This window comes from Podarcis pityusensis (assembly GCF_964106645.2).
Source record: "Podarcis pityusensis genome assembly, chromosome: 2".
NCBI lineage: Eukaryota > Metazoa > Chordata > Lepidosauria > Squamata > Lacertidae > Podarcis > Podarcis pityusensis.
In genome coordinates this window covers 125699684-125721572 of record NC_138029.1, presented here as the reverse complement: position 1 = coordinate 125721572, position 21889 = coordinate 125699684, and the positions used below count along the sequence as shown (strand labels likewise).

Here is a 21889-nt window from a genome sequence, read left to right as displayed (position 1 = left end):
CCTGAGTAGTAGAAAACATCCCCAAACATGTCCACTGTAGAAATGTTGTACTTGACTGCTATAAGTTTCACATCCCACAGGAAGGGAGCCTGGGTGTCACCGGGTTCTGCCCCCTGCAAGTCAGGAATCTCGTCCAAGACAGATGGCCATCCAACCTCTGCTTTAAAAACTCCATGGAAGGAGAGTCCAGCACCTACCAAGGGAGTCTGTTCCACTCTGGAAGAACTCTTCCTGTCCTAAAGTATTTCCTGAGGTTTAGTTGGAATCTCCTTTCTTGTAACTTGAAGTCATTGCTACATCCTGAACACCTTGCTCCATCCTGCAGGTGACAGCCCTTTCATAACATGTATACTTTGTAGAAAATAACAATTCCATAAAACTGCATTTGGATGATTCCGATTTCTTTTAAGCCTATGGCCTCACTTAATTGAAAAGGCCTGTGCCTGCCTACCTTTGACGGAACAGAACGAGCTGCTTTTAGGTATTGTATGTAGCAAATGTCTGTTCCAGAACCCTGAAAAGAAAAAAGTGGGAGTTGTATGCATGGAAAGAGAATCAGCCAGGCATGGCAATTGTGATTTATCTTGAACTGTTTTGTAGATGGATGAAAGAGGACGTTGTAAGACATTTAGTGGTTAGGAATATTAGCCAAAGTCTTAAAAAAGAAAAACACAAAAAAATAGTTATATGTCATCACACGATTATATGATGAGGGCTTATCTGAAGAGCCAAATGATTTTGTTTAGCTCAGGATGATGACATTGGGCTGCAACTATTAAGATTGCAGCGATCCTTTGGTGAATAGGAATGATGTGCAATTTGCCATTCCATCCCCAAAAAAACCTAGAACCCGAAACACATTGGGGGATCTCACATTAGAAATCATGACCGTAAAGAGAAAGAATATGAATAACAACTGGGCAACATATAAGGATTACTGGAAGAGTAAAATAATAAACCTAAATTGAAAGAATATAATAAAGTTAAGAAATATTTGAACAATTGGCTGCAATTTTTTTCAAATTAATCAGAGATTGGCAAAAGATAAAAAGGATTTGAGAAAGAAACTTCAAGATTGGATGAGTACTTAATCCAATCTAAAAGTAAACGTATTTCCAAATTATATGATTTGCTCCTAGAATGAGAGGTAAAGGAGGAGCAAGTGAAAACAGCGATGGTAAAGTAGGCGTAGGATTTAGGGGAAAATATGATGAGCCTATGGAAATGGCTGTGGGAAAGGGATATTAAATTTACGGCATTCCACAATTTAAGAGAGGATGTAATGAAAATGCAATACAGATGGTATCTGACCCCGGTTAGACTGGCAAAAATGTATACAAACTAGTGATGTTTGTTGGAGATGCAACAACGGGGCAGGAACCTTTCTACACATGTGGTGGGAATGCAGAGAGATAGTGGAATTCTGGGAAAAGATTTACAACGAGTTGAGAAAGTGATTAAGGGATGGGCTATCTTTTGATGAGTGTGGAAAGAGCTTTCGTCACCGTTACACTCTCACTTTCCATCAAGGAATTCATACAGGGGAGAAACCATATCAGTGTTTGGAATGTGGATAGTGCTTCTGGGAGCAAACCAAGCTCACTTCCCATTAAAGAATTCATACAGGGGAGAAACCCTTTCAATGCCATGAGTGTGGAAAGAGCTTTCATCATAGTTCCAGTCTCATTTTCCATCAAAGAATTCATAAAGGGGAGAAACCATATAAGTGTTTGGAATGTGGAAAGAGCTGCCAGGGGGCCAAGCTCACTTCCCATCAAAGAATTCACACAGGGGAGAAACCCTTTCAATGCCATGAGTGTGGAAAGAGCTTTGGTCACAGTTCCTATCTCAAGACCCATCAAAGAACTCATACAGGTCAGAAACCATATCAGTGCTTGGAATGTGGAAAGAGCTTCAATCGGAAAGATGTTCTCACTTCCCATCAAAGAATTCATACAGAGGGGAAACCAAAAGAAAAACTAACGCAAACATTATTAAACAACCTTTACAAAACATATTTGTATAGAAAAGAGAAAGGGCGGGGGAGAATAACTAAAAATACCCTTTATCACATTTGTATCATATATATTATATCATTTGTCAACACATAGAAAGGTAGGCTCCCCCAGCTCTCCCCTGGGTGCCCCCCTTCTCCTCGTCTCCCACACAGAGTGATCGTTCCTCTGTAGCAATAATTATTCAGAATATGCTCTCCAGGATAAACCCAGCTGTATTTAGTATCCAGTAACCTTCAGCAAGATGGCACTTTTCCTACATTGTGCCCGCATAGCCCAGCCTTGCAATCTTAACCACTCAGACAGTGGTCCAGTGGCGCAGCGGCAGCAGGGGTCCCCTATTAGCTAAAGTGGTGCTTCAGTTTAAGAACAGTTTCAGGTTAAGAACGGACCTCCAGAACGAATTAAGTACTTACCCTGAGGTACCACTGTAATACAAATTAGTATTTCTCCAGTTTCTAGGTCCAGTTTCTATAAAGCCTTATTAAAACTGTTCCAACAAATCTCAGTCAAGTCACAGTCCAAAATTATTGTGTCTTTTAATGTTCATCCAATCCTGCTGCTTTTTCTTTTACTAATCTTTCCTAATCCACTGGGGGTGGGGAAGAAGGCATATTAAATCTCTTTCCTCATACGAGATCGTAGCTTGTGTTATGAACAGTTTCTTCCTCCTGTTCTTCTTTCACCTGCTCAACAGAACCTTCTGCGCCACTCCCAGTGACTCCTTTCCAATGACCCCCGGCTTACAACCCACACATTCACCTCAGTCTCTCTTTCTGGGACCCGTCTTGGTCTTCAATGTAAAGGTGCTCCATGTCTGGATGGGGAGCAGAGCTGCAGAAGTTTGTTTGGAGTGGATGCATCTGGTTCTCCATAAATCAGGCAGAGGCAAAGTTCATTGGCAAAAGAAGAACTTTCTACTAAAGGTTTTTCTAGTTTCTCCTCTCAGGATTTTAGCCATGACATTTTGTCCCACTGCCAGAAAAGCATCTTTAGCTCCCTAGTTTCTGTGGCAACAATTTGACTCAAGTTTCCATCACAGAATCGTAGAATGGGAGAGTCGGAAGTGTGGGGATGTTTAGGGAGGCAGGAGAAGGATATATTGTTTACTAATACAGTGGTACCTCGCAAGACGAAATTAATTCGTTCTGCGAGTTTCTTCGTCTTGCGGATTTTTCGTCTTGCGAAGCACGGATGCACCCTGGTATTAACGGTTTTAAGAAAAAGGAAACAAACTTGCAAGATGTTTCGTCTTGCGAAGCAAGCCCATAGGGAAATTCGTCTTGCGAAGCAACTCAAAAAACGAAAAACTCTTTCGTCTTGCGAGTTTTTCGTCTTACGAGGCATTCGTCTTGCGAGGTACCTCTGTATCCTTCCTAACTTGCATTAGCAAGTTCTATAACTTAGCAGAGTTCCAAACAATCCCCTTTTTAAATTTGCACGGTAGTTAGCTTGTTGCAGGCTTGCTTAAGCCTCTTTAAATATAGGATTCCTGGTAAGATCTCTTCTACGCCCTCATAAAAATACATCACACAATCTTGCTAAAGTCAATATAAAAGTAGTTTACTCACTCATTCAGTTCAGAGAAGCATCCCTGAAGGCAGAATTTGGTTGCTGTCACTTCTCCTAATATATAGAAAGACAAAATGGAGAAAAAGAGCAGAATGTGGAGGACATGTGCTCCTCTACTTATAATAGGCCTCACCTACTTCAAGTCACATGAAGTGGAAGTCTGTCCCAGCTCAGGAGGAAACAGGAAGTTTTCTCCTGAGTAGTAGAAAACATCCCCAAATATATCCACTATAGGAATGTTGTACTTGACTGCTATAAGTTTCACATCCCACACAGGGAGAGAGCCTGGGTGTCATCTGGTCCTGCCCCCTGCAAGTCAGGAATCCCAGGAATCTCGTCCAGACCATAGAATCATAGAATCATAGAATCACAGAGTTGGAAGAGACCACAAGGGCCATCGAGTCCAACCCCCTGCCAAGCAGGAACACCATCAGAGCACTCCTGACATATGGTTGTCAAGCCTCTGCTTAAAGACCTCCAAAGAAGGAGACTCCACCACACTCCTTGGCAGCAAATTCCACTGTCAAACAGCTCTTACTGTCAGGAAGTTCTTCCTAATGTTTAGGTGGAAGCTTCTTTCTTGTAGTTTGGATCCATTGCTCCGTGTCCGCTTCTCTGGAGCAGCAGAAAACAACCTTTCTCCCTCCTCTATGTGACATCCTTTTATATATTTGAACATGGCTATCATATCACCCCTTAACCTCCTCTTCTCCAGGCTAAACATGCCCAGCTCCCTTAGCCGTTCCTCATAAGGCATCGTTTCCAGGCCTTTGACCATTTTGGTTGCCCTCCTCTGGACACGTTCCAGTTTGTCAATGTCCTTCTTGAACTGTGGTGCCCAGAACTGGACACAGTACTCCAGGTGAGGTCTGACCAGAGCAGAATACAGTGGCACTATTACTTCCCTTGATCTAGATGCTATACTCCTATTGATGCAGCCCAGAATTGCATTGGCTTTTTTAGCTGCCGCGTCACACTGTTGGCTCAATTGTGATTCATCTTGAACTGTTTTGTAGATGGATGAAAGAGGACTTTGGAAGACATTTAGTGAATAGGAATATTAGCCAAAGTCTTAAAAAGAAAGACAAAAAAATTGTTATATGTCGTCACATGATATGATGAGGGCTTATCTGAAGAGCCAAATGATTTTGGTTAGTTCAGGATGACGACATTGGGCTGCAACTATTAAGATTGCTGTGATCCTTGAAGATGATGGGTTTTTCGGAGCTAGCCAACCTAACCGGAAGAGTCCGCGACCAGAAGGAGGAGGCATATCAGGAAGAATGGACTAAATTTAATGATTATTTAGTTAAATATGTCAAGTTAGATGAATTGGAATCAGCTTGCAGATACTTAATCGACTTAGGATTTTATATAAGTTAAGTGATGAATTAATAGGTGTAATTTCAAAATGAAAAGATCTAAGGATGTTAATGTTCAAGTTAAACTTTATAAGAACTGTGATTTGGAAAACCCTTAAAAGGATTAAAAGGATGTGTATCTGAAGAAGTGTGCATGCACACGAAAGCTCATACCAAGAACTAACTTAGTTGGTCTTTAAGGTGCTACTGGAAGGAATTTTTTTATTTTGACCTTAAAAGGATATGCATTGAAATTCAACCAAGGGGAAGTGAGGAAGGCACTTAACAATGTTAATAAGTGAAATTTTTAATACGGTTATGATTTATGTTTGTTTGTTTTATGTGTTTGTTTATAATTTTGTGAAAACCAATAAAAAAATTGAAGTAAAAAAAAAGATTGCTGTGATCCTTTGATTGGTGAATAGGAATGATGTGCAATTTGCCATTCCATCCAAAAAACATCTACAATAAAATATAAATTACTTATTGATCGGAGAAAGAGAGGCAGATTTGACCTACCTGACCTGGAATTATATCATGCTGCAGCAGGTATGACCTGCTTAAGGGAGTGGATTAAGTTAAAGGACACTGATGCATTAGATCTGGAGGAAGTAGGAACTCAATTTGGATGGCATGCATACCTAATAGATGGAAAGGAGAGAGTCCACATGGGTTTTATAATTAAATCATTGTATAAAATATGGATGAAATATACAGGGATTCTAGAACCCAAAACACCTTGGTGGGCCTCACCTTAGAAATCATGACTGTAAAGAGAAAGAATATGAATAACAACTGGGCAACATATAAGGATTACTGGAAGAGGAAAATAATAAACTTAAATTGAAAGGATATAAGGAAGTTAAGAAATATTTGAACAATTGGCTGCAGTTCTTTCAAATTAATCAGAGATAACAAAAGAGGAAGAAAAAGGATTTGAGAAAGAAATTTCAAGATTGGATGAGTACTTACTCCAATCTAAAAGTAAACATATTTCCAAACTATATGATTTGCTCCTAGAATGGGAGGTAAAGGAGGAGCAAGTGAAGACAGCGATGGTAAAGTAGGCCCAGGATTTAGGGGAAAATATGATGAGCCAACTACTGTGAGACAGGGATATTAAGATATTTATTAAAGATTTTAAACATTATTTTCACCAAACACATATAAAACCATCACCAAAATACAATAATCAAAGAAAAACAGAAAAAAGTAAAAAGATTGACACATAATAAAAAACAAACAACAAAATCAAATACTTTAACAGCCATATTTTCTTCGCTTTTTGGACTTCCTCGTATCTCCCGTTCCTGCGTTCCCAATTATAAAATTATAAACAGCAATTTATCAACGTGTTTCAACTCTTATTTTGTAATTTTCAAATATTATGTCTCCGACTTTAAATATTTTTATCAAAAACTTAAGTACTTATTTTAGACATAATGTTAATCCAAAATTTATCTTTTTATCAAATCTCATATTAAATTTACGGCATACTACAATTTAAGAGAGAATGTAACGAAAATGCAATACAGATGGTACCTGACCCTGGTTAGACTGGCAAAAATGCATAAAAACTGTAGTGATGTTTGTTGGAGATACAACAACGGGGCGGGAACTTTTCTACACATGGGGTGGGAATGCAAAGAGATTGTGGGGTTCTGGGAAAATATTTACAACAAGTTGAAAAAGTGAATAAGGAGTGGGCTATCTTTAAGGAATACATCAAAAGCTATGTGGAAAAAGTCGAACTTTTGACAGATATTGAGTGAATCCAGAACATGATTAGAGTGAAAGGAGAGTAAAGTTAAGATAGAAGAAGAGATTAAAGAAATAATGAAATGTGTTTAAGGCAATTGGAAAAATAAAGTAGTGTAACAAGAACGGCTGGAAGTCAAGTCAGTTTGTGGGTGTTCATGTGGGGTAGATGTGTTGGTATGTATAGTATAGGTAGGCATAATATAGAGTAATGTAGGTATGCTTTATGTGAGGAAAATAACGTATTGTGTATATGTACTGTGTAAATGTAAATGTATGTGTTCCATATGTATGTGGTTCTTTGCAGGAACATTTGTATTTCAATAAAGGCCTATATTTCCACCTGGAGACTTCCTCCTTTTTTGGGGGGGGGGGGGTTCTGTGTGGATAACCTCCAGTCTGGGCGCCTCTTTTTGAATTTCTACTACATATACATGACAGGATTTTTTTTAAAAAATTGAAAGTGATTTATAATGAGATTGAATATAATTATTGGTAGAAACTATTTAAAACATTCAAAAAATGAATCAGCAATACATTTTTTCTTAGTGTTTACAGTTCAGTTTACAGATGGTTGGGGCGGGGGGAGGGCACATCATGCCGAAGCAGAGCCCATCTTTTTCAAGGGATCCTTAGTAAACCTGGGAACGTCTGCATGTAATCCCACCATAAAGAAGGAGGCTGGAGCCTGAAAGGCAAAAGCATTGGCCCCAAAGGGCGATTTTCCCCATGGAGACCTGGGACCCCTTCTCCTTCTAAAGGGACCTCCAAGGAGGAAGCCAGGGCTGCCAGGGCGGATCATCGGGTGACGATGTTTCTATTTTACTTAATATATGTGGGGTTTTGTGTCAGCATTGCTTGTGCGGGTTCACCTGTGTCCCTTTGGTGATGAGAGAGGTTGGGGTTGGCCTAGGGTGTGGTTGTTCATTTGTGGTTGGCTGTGGTGGTCTTTGTTTTCATGGGTGAGTGGGGTGGGTGGGTGTTTTGGATCAGGTTAGCCACATTGATTTGTATGCTGTAGGTGGGTTTTTGTCATTGTCTTGTTGGGCTGTGTTTGTGATAAAGGGGAGTCATACTGGGGTGATGGCGTTTGTTCAACACTGATCTTTTAAAAAGAAACTAATAATAATAGTAAACAACTGTGAGGTTGGACCCCAACGGACATCTAGTCCCACCCCCTGCAATAAATAATCCCTGACATTTGGCCTTCCAGCCTCCGTTTGGAAAACCTCCAAAAAAAGCAATTCTGACACTGGTAGTTTAAAAACAGAGATCAGGGAAGGAGTGTTTGCTGACACTGAAGATCCGGAGAATCATTTAATTTTGTTTTGCTTCTTAACGCAGGAGTGCTGGAAAGGAGAAAAATCAAGGGTGTGTGTGGGTGTGTGTGTGTGGGTGTGTGTGTGGGCATTATAATTAACTCATGCCCAGGTTGGGAAATGCCGCATCAGCCTCACAGTGAAATGGGTGCAGTTTCCCAGCCTCAGTTGTGGCGCCTGTGAAATGGGTATATCACAGTGAGGCTGAATTTAGAGGTGCTTCAAGGTGAATGAGAAGCAGGGATGGGAAGGGGGCAGGCTGGGCTTCGCAAAGGGCCTGGTCTTTATGTTAGGGTGGGGGTCTTACATTGGGGGTCTCCAGACCCAGGACCTGGAAGACCAGGCCGGCCTCGACCTCCGGGGGCAACTCGGACTCCAGGACTTTTTCTTCCAGGTGTCTCCCGGGTGGGGGCAGGAACAAAATGGCAGGGCGCTGCTTGAGGGCACTGGGCATGACTGAGCCTCTGCCCCCAGCCTCCTCCAGGAACCAGCAGCCCAGCTTGGCCACCGGAGGCAAATGGTGCTCCTGCGAGGAGGAGGAGAAAAAGGGGGTGGACTAGATGGCCCCTGGGCGTGATTCTAGGAGCGGAAGGGCCTCAGGAGAGCCCCAAATCATCATCATCATCATCAGCAGCAGCAGCAGAATCTGGGTCCGGACCAAGGGGACCCCTCCCACCTAGCCCAGCCTCCTGTCCTCACAGCAGCCCAAGGCCCCACAGAACAGAGCCGTCTGGGTAGAGTGCCTGTGGGCCTGGAGGCTCCATAAGAAGAGCCCTGCTGGATCAGGACCAGGGCCCACCTAGCCCAGCCTCCTGGCAGCAGCCGACCAGGCGCCCCCCCCCCTCCAGGGAACTCCGCAAGCAGGAGCGGAAGAGCATCCTCCCCTTCTCCTTCTCCCCCGTTCCAAGGTAGACTGGCTCTGTCCATGGAGGATCCCCTTGGGCATCGCTGGGGACAAAGCAGAGCCCAAAGGGGACCAGGCTCCCCCCAAGCGAAGAGGCCCACGGGGGGGGGCAGCGGCACTCTCTCCCCAGGGGCAGCACTGGGCCTTCTTCAGGACTACGCTTCCAGGAAAGCGGAGGGACTATCCCGGGCCAAATTCCCCTCCTCCCCGCGCCCTCCCGGATCCTGGCCATGCCGCCTCACCTTCCCCCGCCTGGACTAGATGACCCTCAGGGGTCCCTTCCAGCTCCAAAATTCTACGATTCTCTGAATTCTAAGATTCTGAAGTTGAAACAGCAGGAAACAAGCTGCCTCCTCCAGAATTTGGGGAGGGGGCGGGAGGGAGAGCAGCCAGGTGGGGGCGCCCCATCTGACCTTTGTGCCTCTGAGTCTTCCTGCCTGAATGCAGAACCCGACCTTTGTCCCCACTGAAGGTCACTTTCTAAGTCTGGAGCGAGTTCTCCAACTGGGGAGTGTACTGATTGATTGATTTGCATTTAATAGATTCACAGGGGAGTCGAGGGTCCTCCAGTCCAACCCTTTGCGATGCCTAAAGTGGGGCTTGAACCCAGAACCCAGCTGAAGCATTATTATTATTTTATTTACCCCCACCCACCTGGGGGCAGGGCACTAAGCTCCTGTCTTGAGGGACTCTGAGCCGAGAATCACAGAGAACTCTGCACATGCCCTGGACCACCCGGATTCTGGGAGGGAAGGAGGACAGCCAGCCAGCCAGGGGGCTGTGCTCGGCTTGCGAAGGGTTAAATGGAACAGAGCCGGAGTCCTAGAGAGGACAGGAAGTAGAGAGGCGGGGCGGGCTCTCCAGAGCAGAATCCCTTCCCTCCGTGCCCAGTCCCGTCTTTTGTCTCTTGTCTCCTCCCCGCGCTGCCTCGGTTTCCCTCCTGGGAAGAATCGGGTGAGTCTCCTCTCTCTTCCCCCTTGGGGTGCCCATGGGAGAAGGTGGTCCCGGGACTGCAGGGGGAGACCCCCAAGTCTGGGAGCAGAGGGTCCTGCCCCCCACTCCTCTCTGCCAAGCCTGGGAGGGGGCGAGTTTCCAAGGGGACTGCAGCTCTGCTCTTCCTTGGCATCCTCTTTGGGGAAGGAGGGAGGGGTCTGGGGGGGGGAGGGCATGCCCAGAATGCCCCTTCCAGTGGAGGAGCCCCTGCCAGGCCGGCCTTCCCCCCTGCCAGATCCTCCTCCAGATCAGCTCAGGTCTCCAGCCCAGAGCCTCAGGGGAAGCCTCTCTGGGCAAGGGCAACGCCTGGGGCTCCTCCGTGGAGAAAAGGGGAGAGCCAGAGGGCTGAGCTGGCTGCACTAGGCTTGCCAGGGTTCAAGGGAACGGAACTGCCTTCCTTCAGAGGAGAGGGTGGAAAGCCGCCTTAAGGACCCCAAGATCTTGTCCTGAACGGGGTGAGGCGATGCAGGGAGGAGAAGGAGGGGGCTCTGGGTGGCAGGTCTGCCAACGTTTCTCTCTCTGATCCCAGAGTGAGCTTTCAAGGATGTTCCCCATCCCGGAGTTTCTCTGCAGCTGCTGCTGTTGCAGAATGTTTTATTTACCGTATTTTTCGCTCTATAACACGCACCTGACCATAACACGCACATCGTTTTTAGAGGAGGAAAACAAGGGAAAAAACATTCTGAATGAAACAGTGGATGTATCATTTTTGTGCTTCATGCTGTGGCCACAGACATGTGATCTGGTGGTGAATTTGGGGTGACCCAATGCAAAAATCCTGAGAATCCCTGTGGATCCATGCTTTGTAACCACGTTTTTGCACCATTGCAGCCCCAGGCAACAGTGGGTGCGTGATTTTTGGGGGGCAGGCTGTAGCCATGGACATGCTATGTGATCTGATGGTGAATTTGGGGTGACCCAATGCAAAGATCCTGAGGATCCATGTGGATCCATGCTTTTTAACCACATTTTAAGTGGGGAGGGAGGGAAAAACACAGAATGGACAAGGAGCACGAGAGGGGTGTGCAGAGAAGCAGCTGGCTAGGAATTCAGGAGAGGGGTATAACGGGAGGGAGGAAAGGAAGGCAAAAGTTTTCCCTCACCTACCCACCCAAGCCAGCCAGCTCGCGCGCTCTCTCTCTCTCCCTCCCTCCTGCATGTTTTCAGCAGCTTTCCCCTCTGCTTTCCCGACACTCTGCTTTCCCCTCTGCTTGCCTGGAGGGGAGGGGCTTTCCCTGCTCTTTGTTCCGTTTGAGCAAACACAGCAAGGAAACAGAGGTGGGTGGGCAGTAAGACCCTGAGGCAGAATGCAGGAAAGCAGCCGCTTCCTCTTTTCAGGTTTCCCTTCTCCGAGACGCGCGATTTGATTTTTGCCTGATTTTTTTTGCCATTTGGCTCCAGGGACCACACATTCGCTCAATAACACGCACAGACATTTCCCCTTCCTTTTTAGGAGAAAAAATCTGCGTGTTATAGAGGGGAAAATACGGTACATTAAACTTACAACTTCCACAGTGCATAGGTAAAACTGGAACTCCCTCCCGCAGGAGCCAGGGATTGGAGAGACTTTTCTAAAGGGAAATAATCTATACATGGCAAGCATGATTGTGAATAATACTCTCTTAGAAAAATGTAAGATACAGAAGGGGACATTTATTTATGTATTATCAAGAAGAATAAAGCAAGGATAAACGACACCTACTCCCCACCTTCTGGGACGAAAGAGGGATTATCAGTCATTGTGTGGCTCCTACTACTAACAGGAGACATTGGTGCTATCTCAAAATAGACTAGTTCTATCAAGCTACCCTAAGCCTTTGGGAATCTTGCCACAAGAGGAGCGTAAAGCTCACCTCTGGAGTTTTTGGAGGATATACATGCCTGTTGTTCTTAAGAACACTGCAGATTTAGGACATGTGGAAGATCTATACTTTGATTGCTTCCGTGCCAGGGTGGGGGCCACATTTTGGGACTGTAGTCTTGCGAAAATGGCTCCTCTGCTTCCACATACAGATTTGGTCCCCGTGCAACTCTTGACAGAGGTGGTTACGGCTACAACATCTGTCTGGCTTGTGATGAGAGAGCTCAAAGATTGTGAACAGGGCTCTCCATAGAAAGCACCTAGCATGGGGGCACCTACATGTAATATCTACTCTGCTCTTTTCTGCCCATGCTCTGGGGTTTCAGTTTTCAGGCTTGCGGACAGGACGGTGACTGGTTTTTTTTACCAAGTTCTGTCAGTTATCCCCACTGAGTTCAATGGGATCTACTCTCAGGTCACTACTGTGCAGACCATGCCAGGCCTGCAAGTGGGGTGAGGAGCATACGGAAGAAATTGGAATCACTGGAGATGTTTAGAAATGGGGCTTCTCTTGAGAAGGGGCTGCCCCATTTATGCTTCTCCAGGGGCAGGAGAATATCTAGGGCAAGAGAATCCCTGCAGGGCCTCTGAGGCTCCCTTTGTTTCTTCCTTTCTCCCAGGACCCTGCAGCTTGTTTTCGCTTCTTGACTGCTCAGGAAGGATGAAAGAGATCCTGCAAAGCTCGTAAGGATGGAAGGGGGAAGATGGACGGTGGACCTGGTCAGGTTGTCTCCTGCATCCCTCCTCACAACCTCTGAGCGTTCCCTCCCAGGGACCTCAGAGAGATCTGGTGAGTTCCAGGGGAGGGGAGATGGGGACATGGATGGAACCGGAGAGGTATTGGGGCTTGCTCGGGGGGCACCATTTCGGGCTCCTCCACCTGCCTGTCTGCACCTTTGACATCTGCAGGCAATTTGAGCTAGGAATACATCACAGCTCCCCGACCACCACAATGTATTGGCAGCTCAAAATGTCTAAAACCAGTACCGTGATTGAATGCTCTACCAGTGTCAGACAACTTACCAATCCTTCAGGCAGCATTAGAAGTCATGACTCTTGAAAGTAACCTGATCCTGGGCTTCCGATTTGTCTGCGAAGGGAAATGGCAAGGCGGAGTGAGTCGTCCATCTAAAAGACGACTGTTACCGGGGCTTTTGAGCAGTGGGGGTGAGTGCCAGGGTTAGACACCCCCCCAAAAAGCCCCAAGGGTAGTGGGGTGTCGAGGGGACCAGCCGGGTGTGAAGAGGCTTGCCGTGATTCCCGGAGCCCTGACGCTGTATCGGCAGGTCAGCAACCACACTACCTGGTGTGTACGAGGCATCCATATCTTTCTGGTATAATTCCTCTGTGTATTCTTGCCACCTCTTCTTCATGTCTTCTGCTTCTGTTAGGTCCTTACCACTTTTGTCTTTTATTATGGTAATCTTTGTACGAAATGTTCCTTTCATATCTCCAATTTTCTTGAACAGACCTCTGGTTTTTCCCATTCTATTGTTTTCCTCTATTTCTTTGCATTGCTCGTTTAAGAAGGCCTTCTTGTCTCTCCTTGCTATTTTTTGGAAATCTGCATTCAATTTCCTGTATTTTTCACTATCTCCCACGCATTTTGCTTGCCTTCTCTCCCCCGCTATTTGTAAGGCCTCGTTGGGCAACCACTTTGCTTTCTTGCATTTCTTTTTCATTGGGATGGTTTTAGTTGCTGCCTCCTGTATAATGTTACGAGCCTCCATCCATAGTTCTTCAGGCACTCTGTCCACCAAATCTAAAACCTTAAACCTGTTCTTTGCTTCCACTGTGTATTCATAAGGGATTTGATTTAGATTGTATCTTACCGGCCCAGTGGTTTTTCCTACTTTCTTCAGTTTAAGCTTGAATTTTGCTATAAGAAGCTGATGATCTGAGCCACAGTCAGCTCCAGGTCTTGTTTTTGCTGACTTGTATAGAGCTTCTCCATCTTTGGCTGCAGAGAATATAATCAATCTGATTTTGATGCTGCTCATCTGGTGATGTCGATGTGTAGAGTCGTCTCTTGTGTTGTTGGAAAAGAGTGTTTGTGATGACCAGCTTGTTCTCTTGGCAGAACTCTATCAGCCTTTCCCCTGCTTTGTTTGGAACTCTAAGGACAAACTTGCCAGTTGTTCCTTTTATCTCTTGAGTCCCTACTTTAGCATTCCAATCCCCTATAATGAGAAGAACATCCTTGTTTGGTGTCATTTCTATAAGGTGTTGTAAGTCATCATAGAATTGGTCAATTTCAGTTTCTTCAGCACCAGTGGTTGGTGCATAAACCTGGATTACTGTGATGTTAAAAGGTCTGCCTTAGATTTGTATTGAGATCATTCTATCATTTTTGAGATTGCATCTCAGTACAGCTTTCGCCACTCTTTTATTGACTATGAGGGCCACTCCATTTCTTTTACGGGATTCTTGCCCACAGTAGTAGATATGATGGTCATCCGAACTGAATTCGCCCATTCCTGTCCATTTTTGTTCACTGATGCCCAGGATGTCAATATTTATTCTTGCCATCTCATTTTTGACCACATCCAACTTACCAAGGTTCACGGTTCTTACATTCCAGGTTCCTATGCAATATTTTTCTTTACAGCATTGGACTTTCCTTTCGCTTCCAGGCATATCCGCAACTGAGTGTCCTTTCGGCTTTGGCCCAGCTGCTTCATCAGCTCTGAATATACTTGTACTTGTCCTCCGCTCTTCCTCAGTAGCATGTTGGACGCCTTCCGACCTGAGGGGCTCATCTTCCAGCGTCATAACTTTTATACAGTGGTGCCCCACAAGACGAACGCCTCGCAAGACGGAAAACCCGCTAGACGAAAGGGTTTTCCGTTTTGGAGGCACTTCGCAAAACGAATTTCCCTATGGGCTTGCTTCGCAAAACGAAAATGTCTTGCGAGTTCCTGCGGGTTTTTTCCCTTTCCCCCCTTTTTCTAAGCCGCTAAGCCGCTTATCAGCTGATCCGCTAAGCCGCTAAAAGCCGCTAATAGCGCTAATCCGCTAAGCCGTCAATGGTCTTGCTTTGCAAGACGAAAAAACCGCTAGACGAAGAGACTCGTTGAACGGATTAATTTCGTCTTGCGAGGCACCACTGTATGCCTGTTGTCTTTCTCCATGGAGTTTTCTTTTTTTAAAAAAATAATATTTATTGAGATTTTCAAAATATTACAAAATGAAATAAAAGCAAAGAAAAATACAAAAATAATTGGCAAGTTAAAAAAAGAAGAAAGACAAAACCCTCCCACCATATAGATAGGAAAAAAGAAAAAATTCAACAATACCACACAAACAATTAAAACAATTAAAAACAATTACAAAAAGGGGAAAAAACAAATTCATTATTTCCAAATCCTCAACTGTCATCACCTTCTTTCTTAGACCTCCTCCTCCTCCCTTTCTTTGTATCCTAGTTATTAATTATCCCAGCAAATCCTTTCCATATTATAAAAAATTCTGTCATTGCATTACCCTAAACAATCTTAATCTTACCTTTCTATAATAAGATAAATCTTAAATCTTAAAACTTAAATCTTGTCCATACCAGCTTATAACATTCTTTCATAATTCTTTGAACATTTTTACTAAAACCAAGTAATTCCATTCCAGCATTTTTCTAATGCTCATCAATTATTATAAAACACTTCTAATAAAAAGAGAGGGAAAAAAAACAAAAAAGAAAAATACAAATAAGTCTGATCTTCCAGGCTTTGTCAGTCCTCATTATCACATCAATCTAGCTCATTAACCTGGCAACCTTATATCTGACGCCCTCAAATCTCTTCCTTGCCCCTTCCGCGACTCTTCTTCATGTTCGTAGCTATATTTTCCCTTGTCTCCTGCTCGTGATAACTCCAGCTTAACAGTATTTTCAGCCCTTCTCGACATATCAGCCCCTTTTCCATATTCAACCTTAAATTCCATGTGGTATTTAATAGCATATTTCAGAAGCCCTCCAAGGTTAAGATCCCACACAGTCCCAAACATCTCACGGCTCATTACCATATTTGAAAAGTCCAGACATCCCAGCATTGGGGGATCCATCCAGCCCCCCATTTCCAGACCAAACCAGACATTTTCTTTCCAAATCTGGCTTTTCCCAGGATCATTTGTCCAATCCGAAAACTCATATTCCTGTTGGGCCTGATCTGTCAAAACACACTCTTGATGTGATTCCTGAGTGGGCTCCACATATTTTCCCACTGCCTGTTCAAAGTTTCCCAATGCTTGTCCCAAATTTCTGACCGAAGTCTTCATCCATTTCACTTTTTCATGTAATTGGTCCAGTAGGGCATTTGTTTTGTAAAGGGCACACAACAAGGTTTCTGAATACATTGTTCTGCAAGGTCAGATGCCTGTTCCCACGATCGTAATCTATAACAGCTGCCGGCTCCCTGGAGTTAGTTACAGTTTCACAGTCTCCCTCTAGGGGGAAAACTTCTATTTGTTCTCGCAACAAAATTTCCCCTTTTAAGATACTTTGTCAAAATTTGTTCCTTTCAAATGCGAAGAGGGACGATGGAATCACTATGTTTCTCTTCTTTTCACTATCTGTCAAAACCACTTGTTTCTGGTCAATGAACTTCAAACGTCGGTCCTGACACCCCTGCTCCAGTATCAGGACGGAGGAAAATTACTTTGCTTAAACTCACTTTGAACAATCCAAAGATAGTCCTCCCCCTTCTTCTGTCAAAAAAGGGGGGTTGCACAATTATAAATGATGGAATCCAATCCTTTAAAGACGATTTTCTTAGCTCTAGTTTAGATAGTGTTTGCTTTGTTCTGTTTACAAAGGAACGGAAGGCTGACTTCCTGTTTAGACCTTCCCACTCCGTACCAAATAGAAAAAATATTTTAAAATCCAATTCTTTTCTGCTCGTTAATCCTTATTTAATGTCCAATTGTTCAAGATTCTAATTACTCACGGGTGCTTATTTTAGAGTCCAAATTGTCCCAGGAAAAAGGCAGCGCTCCTCCGGCAACAGCTATGTGGCTTCGCTCCACGGAAATAGCAGTTGACTCACAGCACTGCGCCACTTCCCCCTCTTCACTTCGGAGCCCGTTCGTGGGTTCTTTCGCGAGTTGGGGGGCGCTAAAGGTGCCCGCCGAGTCCCATGGTCACAGGCTTCTTCCACCTGTGATTTATGAAAGGGTCCCCGCTTCGCCGTAGCGGAGAAGACCCATTTCCCGCGGAGCTTCCCCTCCAGTTCAGAGGGAGACCACCATTGCCGGTGGCGCCACCCCGGAAGTCCCCTCCATGGAGTTTTCTTGGCAGGGATACTCGAGTGGCTTGCCGGTTCCTGCTCCAGGTGGATCACGTTTGGTCAAAACTCTCCACTATGACCTGTCCATCTTGGGTGGCCCTGCACGGCATAGCTCATAGCTTCTCTGAGTTATTCAAGCCCCTTCGCCACGGCAAGGCAGTGATCCATGAAGGGGGGAATAACTTTTTATTTGCTTTTAAAAACAAGGATCATAGGACTAATATACAAATATGTAGACCAAGTATCTCTAGCATATGGTTCACCATTAGTGGTCAGTGTATGAGTTCTGGGTTCCTGAATTGGTTTAAATTGAAAGAAAAAAAGGGAAACAGGAGAGAACAGAGAACATTCAACATTGCATAGCTGAATGCCTAGTCAGGAGCTCTTGCGGCTGTTGTGTTTAGATTAAGAGTGAGTTAGTCACTTTTCCTCTTGTCACCAATGAAACAATACAGAGTTAGTCTACTCTTGAAAATGGGAGTGGGGTTCAAACTGAAGAGAGTGATTTAGGTATAAATTAAAATTTAGACCAAATTTAGATTGAGGCAACAGCTGGTGGGGAGTGTGCAGGTGAAGATGTTGCTGTTTGTTTCACGGACAATTTGCTGGATCTTGACCAGAGAGCTCTGCATAAGGAAGTCAAGGAGGAGAATCGTGGGGTCATGGACCCTCTTGGTAACGCTTCCTGTTGGATCATAATATCTGTTCTGAAATTAAGCAAGTAACTTTGAAAGTCCATACATACCTCTATGTGATGAACCTTCACTATTTAGGTGGAGACCAACAGCATTCGGGATTCTAACATCCCCACCATGAACCCTGAATGGAGGGATATCCACTGTTTTCTCTGCAATTTTTTCCCTTCTAGTCATGCCTTTTAAAGCAATGACCAGGTTGTCTGAACTGGCCAGGCCTTCTTAAATGTCAGCCTCAGAGCTTTAAGGGAAATTGGAGATGGAGTGGATTCCAGGATTGAGCCAAACAAAATCTATCCCAGATAAAAACCAAGCAATATGTCAGTTAATACCAGCCAACAGTGAAAACTATAGTAAGGGCTCACATCTAACTCTCTTCAGTTCCTCCTCTATCACAAGCATTCATTAACTTTGTTCTTCATGAGGCTCTAATTAGCTTTTCTCTTAATTGTAGATGGTGATGAATTGGAAGGGAAGACCAAGGGGGACCACAACAGAATTCACATAGCAGAGAAGTCAGATAAATATACAAAGTGCGGAGAGAACATCTGCCAGAGCCCCCAGTCCACCTCACATCAAGGAAAGAGCTTTGTTCGGAGGGATAGAATCTCTTCACATGAAAGAACTAACAGCGGAGAGAAATTGTATCAGTGCAGAGAATGTGGGAAGAGCTTCAGTCACCGTCAGAATCTCACTTGCCATCAAAGAATTCATACAGGGGAGAAACCCTATCAGTGCTTGGAATGTGGAAATAACTTCAGTCGGAAAGAACAGCTCACTTCCCATCAAATAATTCATACAGGGGAGAAACCCTATGAGTGCTTAGAATGCGGAAAGAGCTTTAATCGGAAGGATGGTCTCAGTATCCATCAAAGAATTCATACAGGGGAGAAACCCTTTCAATGCCTTGAGTGTGGAAAGAGCTTTCGTCACAGTTCCAGTCTCACTTCCCATCAAAGAATTCATACAGGGAAGAAACCCTATCAGTGCTTAGAATGCGGAAAGAGCTTTAATCGGAAGGATGGTCTCAGTATCCATCAAAGAATTCATACAGGGGAGAAACCTTTTCAATGCCTTGAGTGTGGAAAGAGCTTTCGTCACAGTTCCAGTCTCGCTTCCCATCAAAGAATTCATACAGGGAAGAAACCCTATCAATGCTTAGAATGCGGAAAGAGCTTCAGTCAAAGTTCCAATCTAACTCTGCACCATAGAGTTCATACACGGGAGAAACCCTATCAGTGCTTGAAATGTGGGAAGAGCTTCAGTCACAGAGAGATTCTCACTTGCCATCAAAGAATTCATACAGGGGAGAAACCCTATCAGTGCTTGGAATGTGGAAAGCGCTTTAGTCAAAGTGCACATCTCACTTCCCATCAAATAATTCATACAGGGAAGAAACCCTATCAGTGCTTAGAATGTGGAAAGAGCTTTAATCGGAAGGATGGTCTCAGTATCCATCAAACAATTCATACAGGGGAGAAACCCTTTCAATGCCTTGAGTGTGGAAAGAGCTTTCGTCACAGTTCCTATCTCATGACCCATCAAAGAGTCCATACAGGCGAGAAACCATATCAGTGCTTGGAATGTGGAAAGAGCTTTCGTCAGAGAGGTGATCTCACTTCCCATCAAAGAGTCCATACAGGCGAGAAACCATATCCATGCCTGGAATGTGGAAAGAGCTTCGGGTATATGCAGTGTCTTAGTTTGCATCAAAAACTTCATACGGGGGAGAAACCATATCAGTGCTTTGAATGTGGAAAGAGCTTCAGCCAGGGGGCCCATCTCACTTCCCATCAAAGAATTCATACAGGAGAGAAACCATATCAATGCTTAAAATGTGGGAAGAGCTTCAGTCTCAGGCACAATCTCACTTTGCACCAAAGAATTCATACAGGGGAGAAACCATATCAATGCTTAAACTGTGGGAAGAGCTTCAGTCTCAGGCACAATCTCACTTTGCACCAAAGAATTCATACAGGAAGGAAACCCTATCAGTGCTTGGAATGTGGAAAGAGCTTTCGTCACAGTTCCACTCTCACTTTCCATCAAAGAATTCATACAGGGGAGAAACCCTTTCAATGCCTTGAGTGTGGAAAGAGCTTTCGTCACAGTTCCAGTTTCACTTCCCATCAAAGAATTCATACAGAGAAGAAACCCTATCAATGCTTAGAATGCGGAAAGAGCTTCAGTCAAAGTTCCAATCTCACTTTCCATCAAAGAATTCACCCAGGGGAGAAGCCCTATCAGTGCTTGCAATGTGGAAAGAGCTTTCGTCAGAGAGGTGATCTCACTTCCCATCAATGAGTCCATAAGGGCGAGAAACCATATCAGTGCTTGGAATGTGGAAAGCGCTTTAGTCAAAGTGCACATCTCACTTCCCATCAAAGAGTCCATACAGGCGAGAAACCATATCAGTGCTTGGAATGTGGAAAAAGCTTCACTAAGAGGATGCACCTTACTTCCCATCACAGAATTCATACAGAGGGAAAACCAAAAAAGAAAAATAATAACGCAAACATTATTGAACAACCCTTACAAAACACATTTGTATAGAAAAGAGAAAGGGCATGGGAAAATAACTAAAAATACCCTTTATCACATTTGTATCATATCATTTGTCAACACATAGAAAGGCAGGCTCCCCAGGCGCTCCCCTGGGTGCCCCCTCTTCTCCCTGTCTCCCACCCTGAGTGATCGTTGCACTGTAGCAATAATTACTGAGAATATGCACTCCTGGATAAACCTAGCTGTATTTAGTATCCAGCCTTTTCCCTCCCCTTTAGCAAGATGGCACTTTCCCTACATTCTGCCCCCCCCAGCCTAGCCTTCAAATCTTAACCACTCAGATAGTGCAATATGACTCTTATTATGATTGTCTAATAATCCAAATTAGTATTTCTCCAGTTTCTAGGTCCAGTTTCTATAAAGCCTTATTAAAACCGTTCTAACAAATCTCAGTCAAGTCACAGTCCAAAATTATTGTCCTTTTTAATGTTCATCCAATCCTGCTTCCTCTTCTTTTATTAAATCTTCTTTCCTAATCCACTGGGGGTGGGGAAGAATGCATATTAAATCCCTTTCCTCATACGAGATCATAGCTTGTGTTATGAACAGTTTCAGGAGTTGCACTGCATCCCCTTTTGCTGGATGTACCTTTTTCTCTGCCAATAATTCCCACACCAGCTCATCCCAATGCAGCCTTGTATTTCCATGGAGCTCTTTCTCTCTCCTCCTGTTCTTCCCTTACCTGCTCAACAGAACCTTCTGCCACTCCCAGAGACTCCTTTCCAATGACTCCCAGCTTATGACCCACACATTCACCTCAGTCTCTTTTTCTGGAACCCGTCTTGGTCTTCAATGTCAAGGTGCTCCATGTCTGAATGGAGAGCAGAGCTGCAGAAGTTTGTTTGGAGTGGATGCATCTGGTTCTCCATAAATCAGGCAGAGACAAAGTTCATTGGCAAAAGAAGAACTTTCTACTAAAGGTTTTTCAGCTTCGTTACAGAACAAAGCTTCAGGGGACTTAGCAGATGTGAAAGTTAGAAAATGAAAGTAAGAAAGAGAAACCAGCCCACTGAGCTCACAGATTTATCTTTCTGGCTCTGTGTGACCTTGAGATAACAAAACACAAATCATAATAAATCCAGTTGCCTCAGCAGAAAAGGACAAAACCTTCTGGAAGGAACCAGTGTTTTCCAGTATTTTCGGGTTACGCCCTCGGGATTTTATCTGTGACATTTTGTTCCACTGCCAGAAAAGCATCTTTAGCTCCCTAGTTCCTGTGGCAACACTTTGGTCCAAGTTTCAAACTTTTTAAATTAGCACGGTGGTTAGCTTGTTGCAGGCTTGTTAAGCCTCTTTGAATATAGGATTTCTGGTAAGTTCCCTTCTACTCCCTCATAAAAAGACACGACACAATCTTGTTAAAGTCAATATAAAAGTAGTTTACTCATTCAGTTCACAGATGCATCCCTGAAGGCAGACTTGGGTTACAAAAGTGTCTAACTATCCACTGATCTTAGCTCCCGGACGTAAGAAGTGGGATTTCTATCTGGAGCAAGACATAAAAGTCCTCCTAAATTCCCCTGAGATCCTAGCCCTGAAAGCTCAGCTGTTAACAATGAATGTGAATCAT

At 44.2% G+C, this 21889-nt stretch overlaps 1 protein-coding gene and 1 long non-coding RNA gene across 8 annotated transcripts in view; one reads left to right on the top strand and one right to left on the bottom strand.

The window, feature by feature from the left end:
- The window catches only part of LOC308469387 (uncharacterized protein), a 68158-nt gene that overhangs the window by 19819 nt on the left and 26450 nt on the right, over positions 1-21889 (top strand). The window contains exons 2-3 of one of the 7 annotated variants that reach the window (XM_080991754.1): positions 12404-12573; positions 18209-20706. In XM_080991754.1, coding sequence (XP_080847880.1) covers positions 12474-12573; positions 18209-20058 — 1950 coding nt within the window. In that variant the 5' untranslated portion in view covers positions 12404-12473 and the 3' untranslated portion in view covers positions 20059-20706. Of the gene's footprint in view, positions 1-8905; positions 8934-9579; positions 9884-11479; positions 11555-11672; positions 12065-12403; positions 12574-18208; positions 20707-21889 lie in introns of those variants that run through there. The other 6 variants (XM_080991758.1, XM_080991755.1, XM_080991757.1 and 3 more) reach the window with 6 other exon arrangements.
- LOC308470182 overlaps positions 4607-21889 on the bottom strand; it is a 31978-nt gene continuing 14695 nt past the window's right edge. The window contains exons 3-4 of the long non-coding RNA XR_013982229.1: positions 5181-5410; positions 4607-5062 (exon numbers count right to left, since the gene is read on the bottom strand). This is a non-coding gene — a long non-coding RNA (uncharacterized lncRNA). The remainder of the gene's footprint in view (positions 5063-5180; positions 5411-21889) is intronic.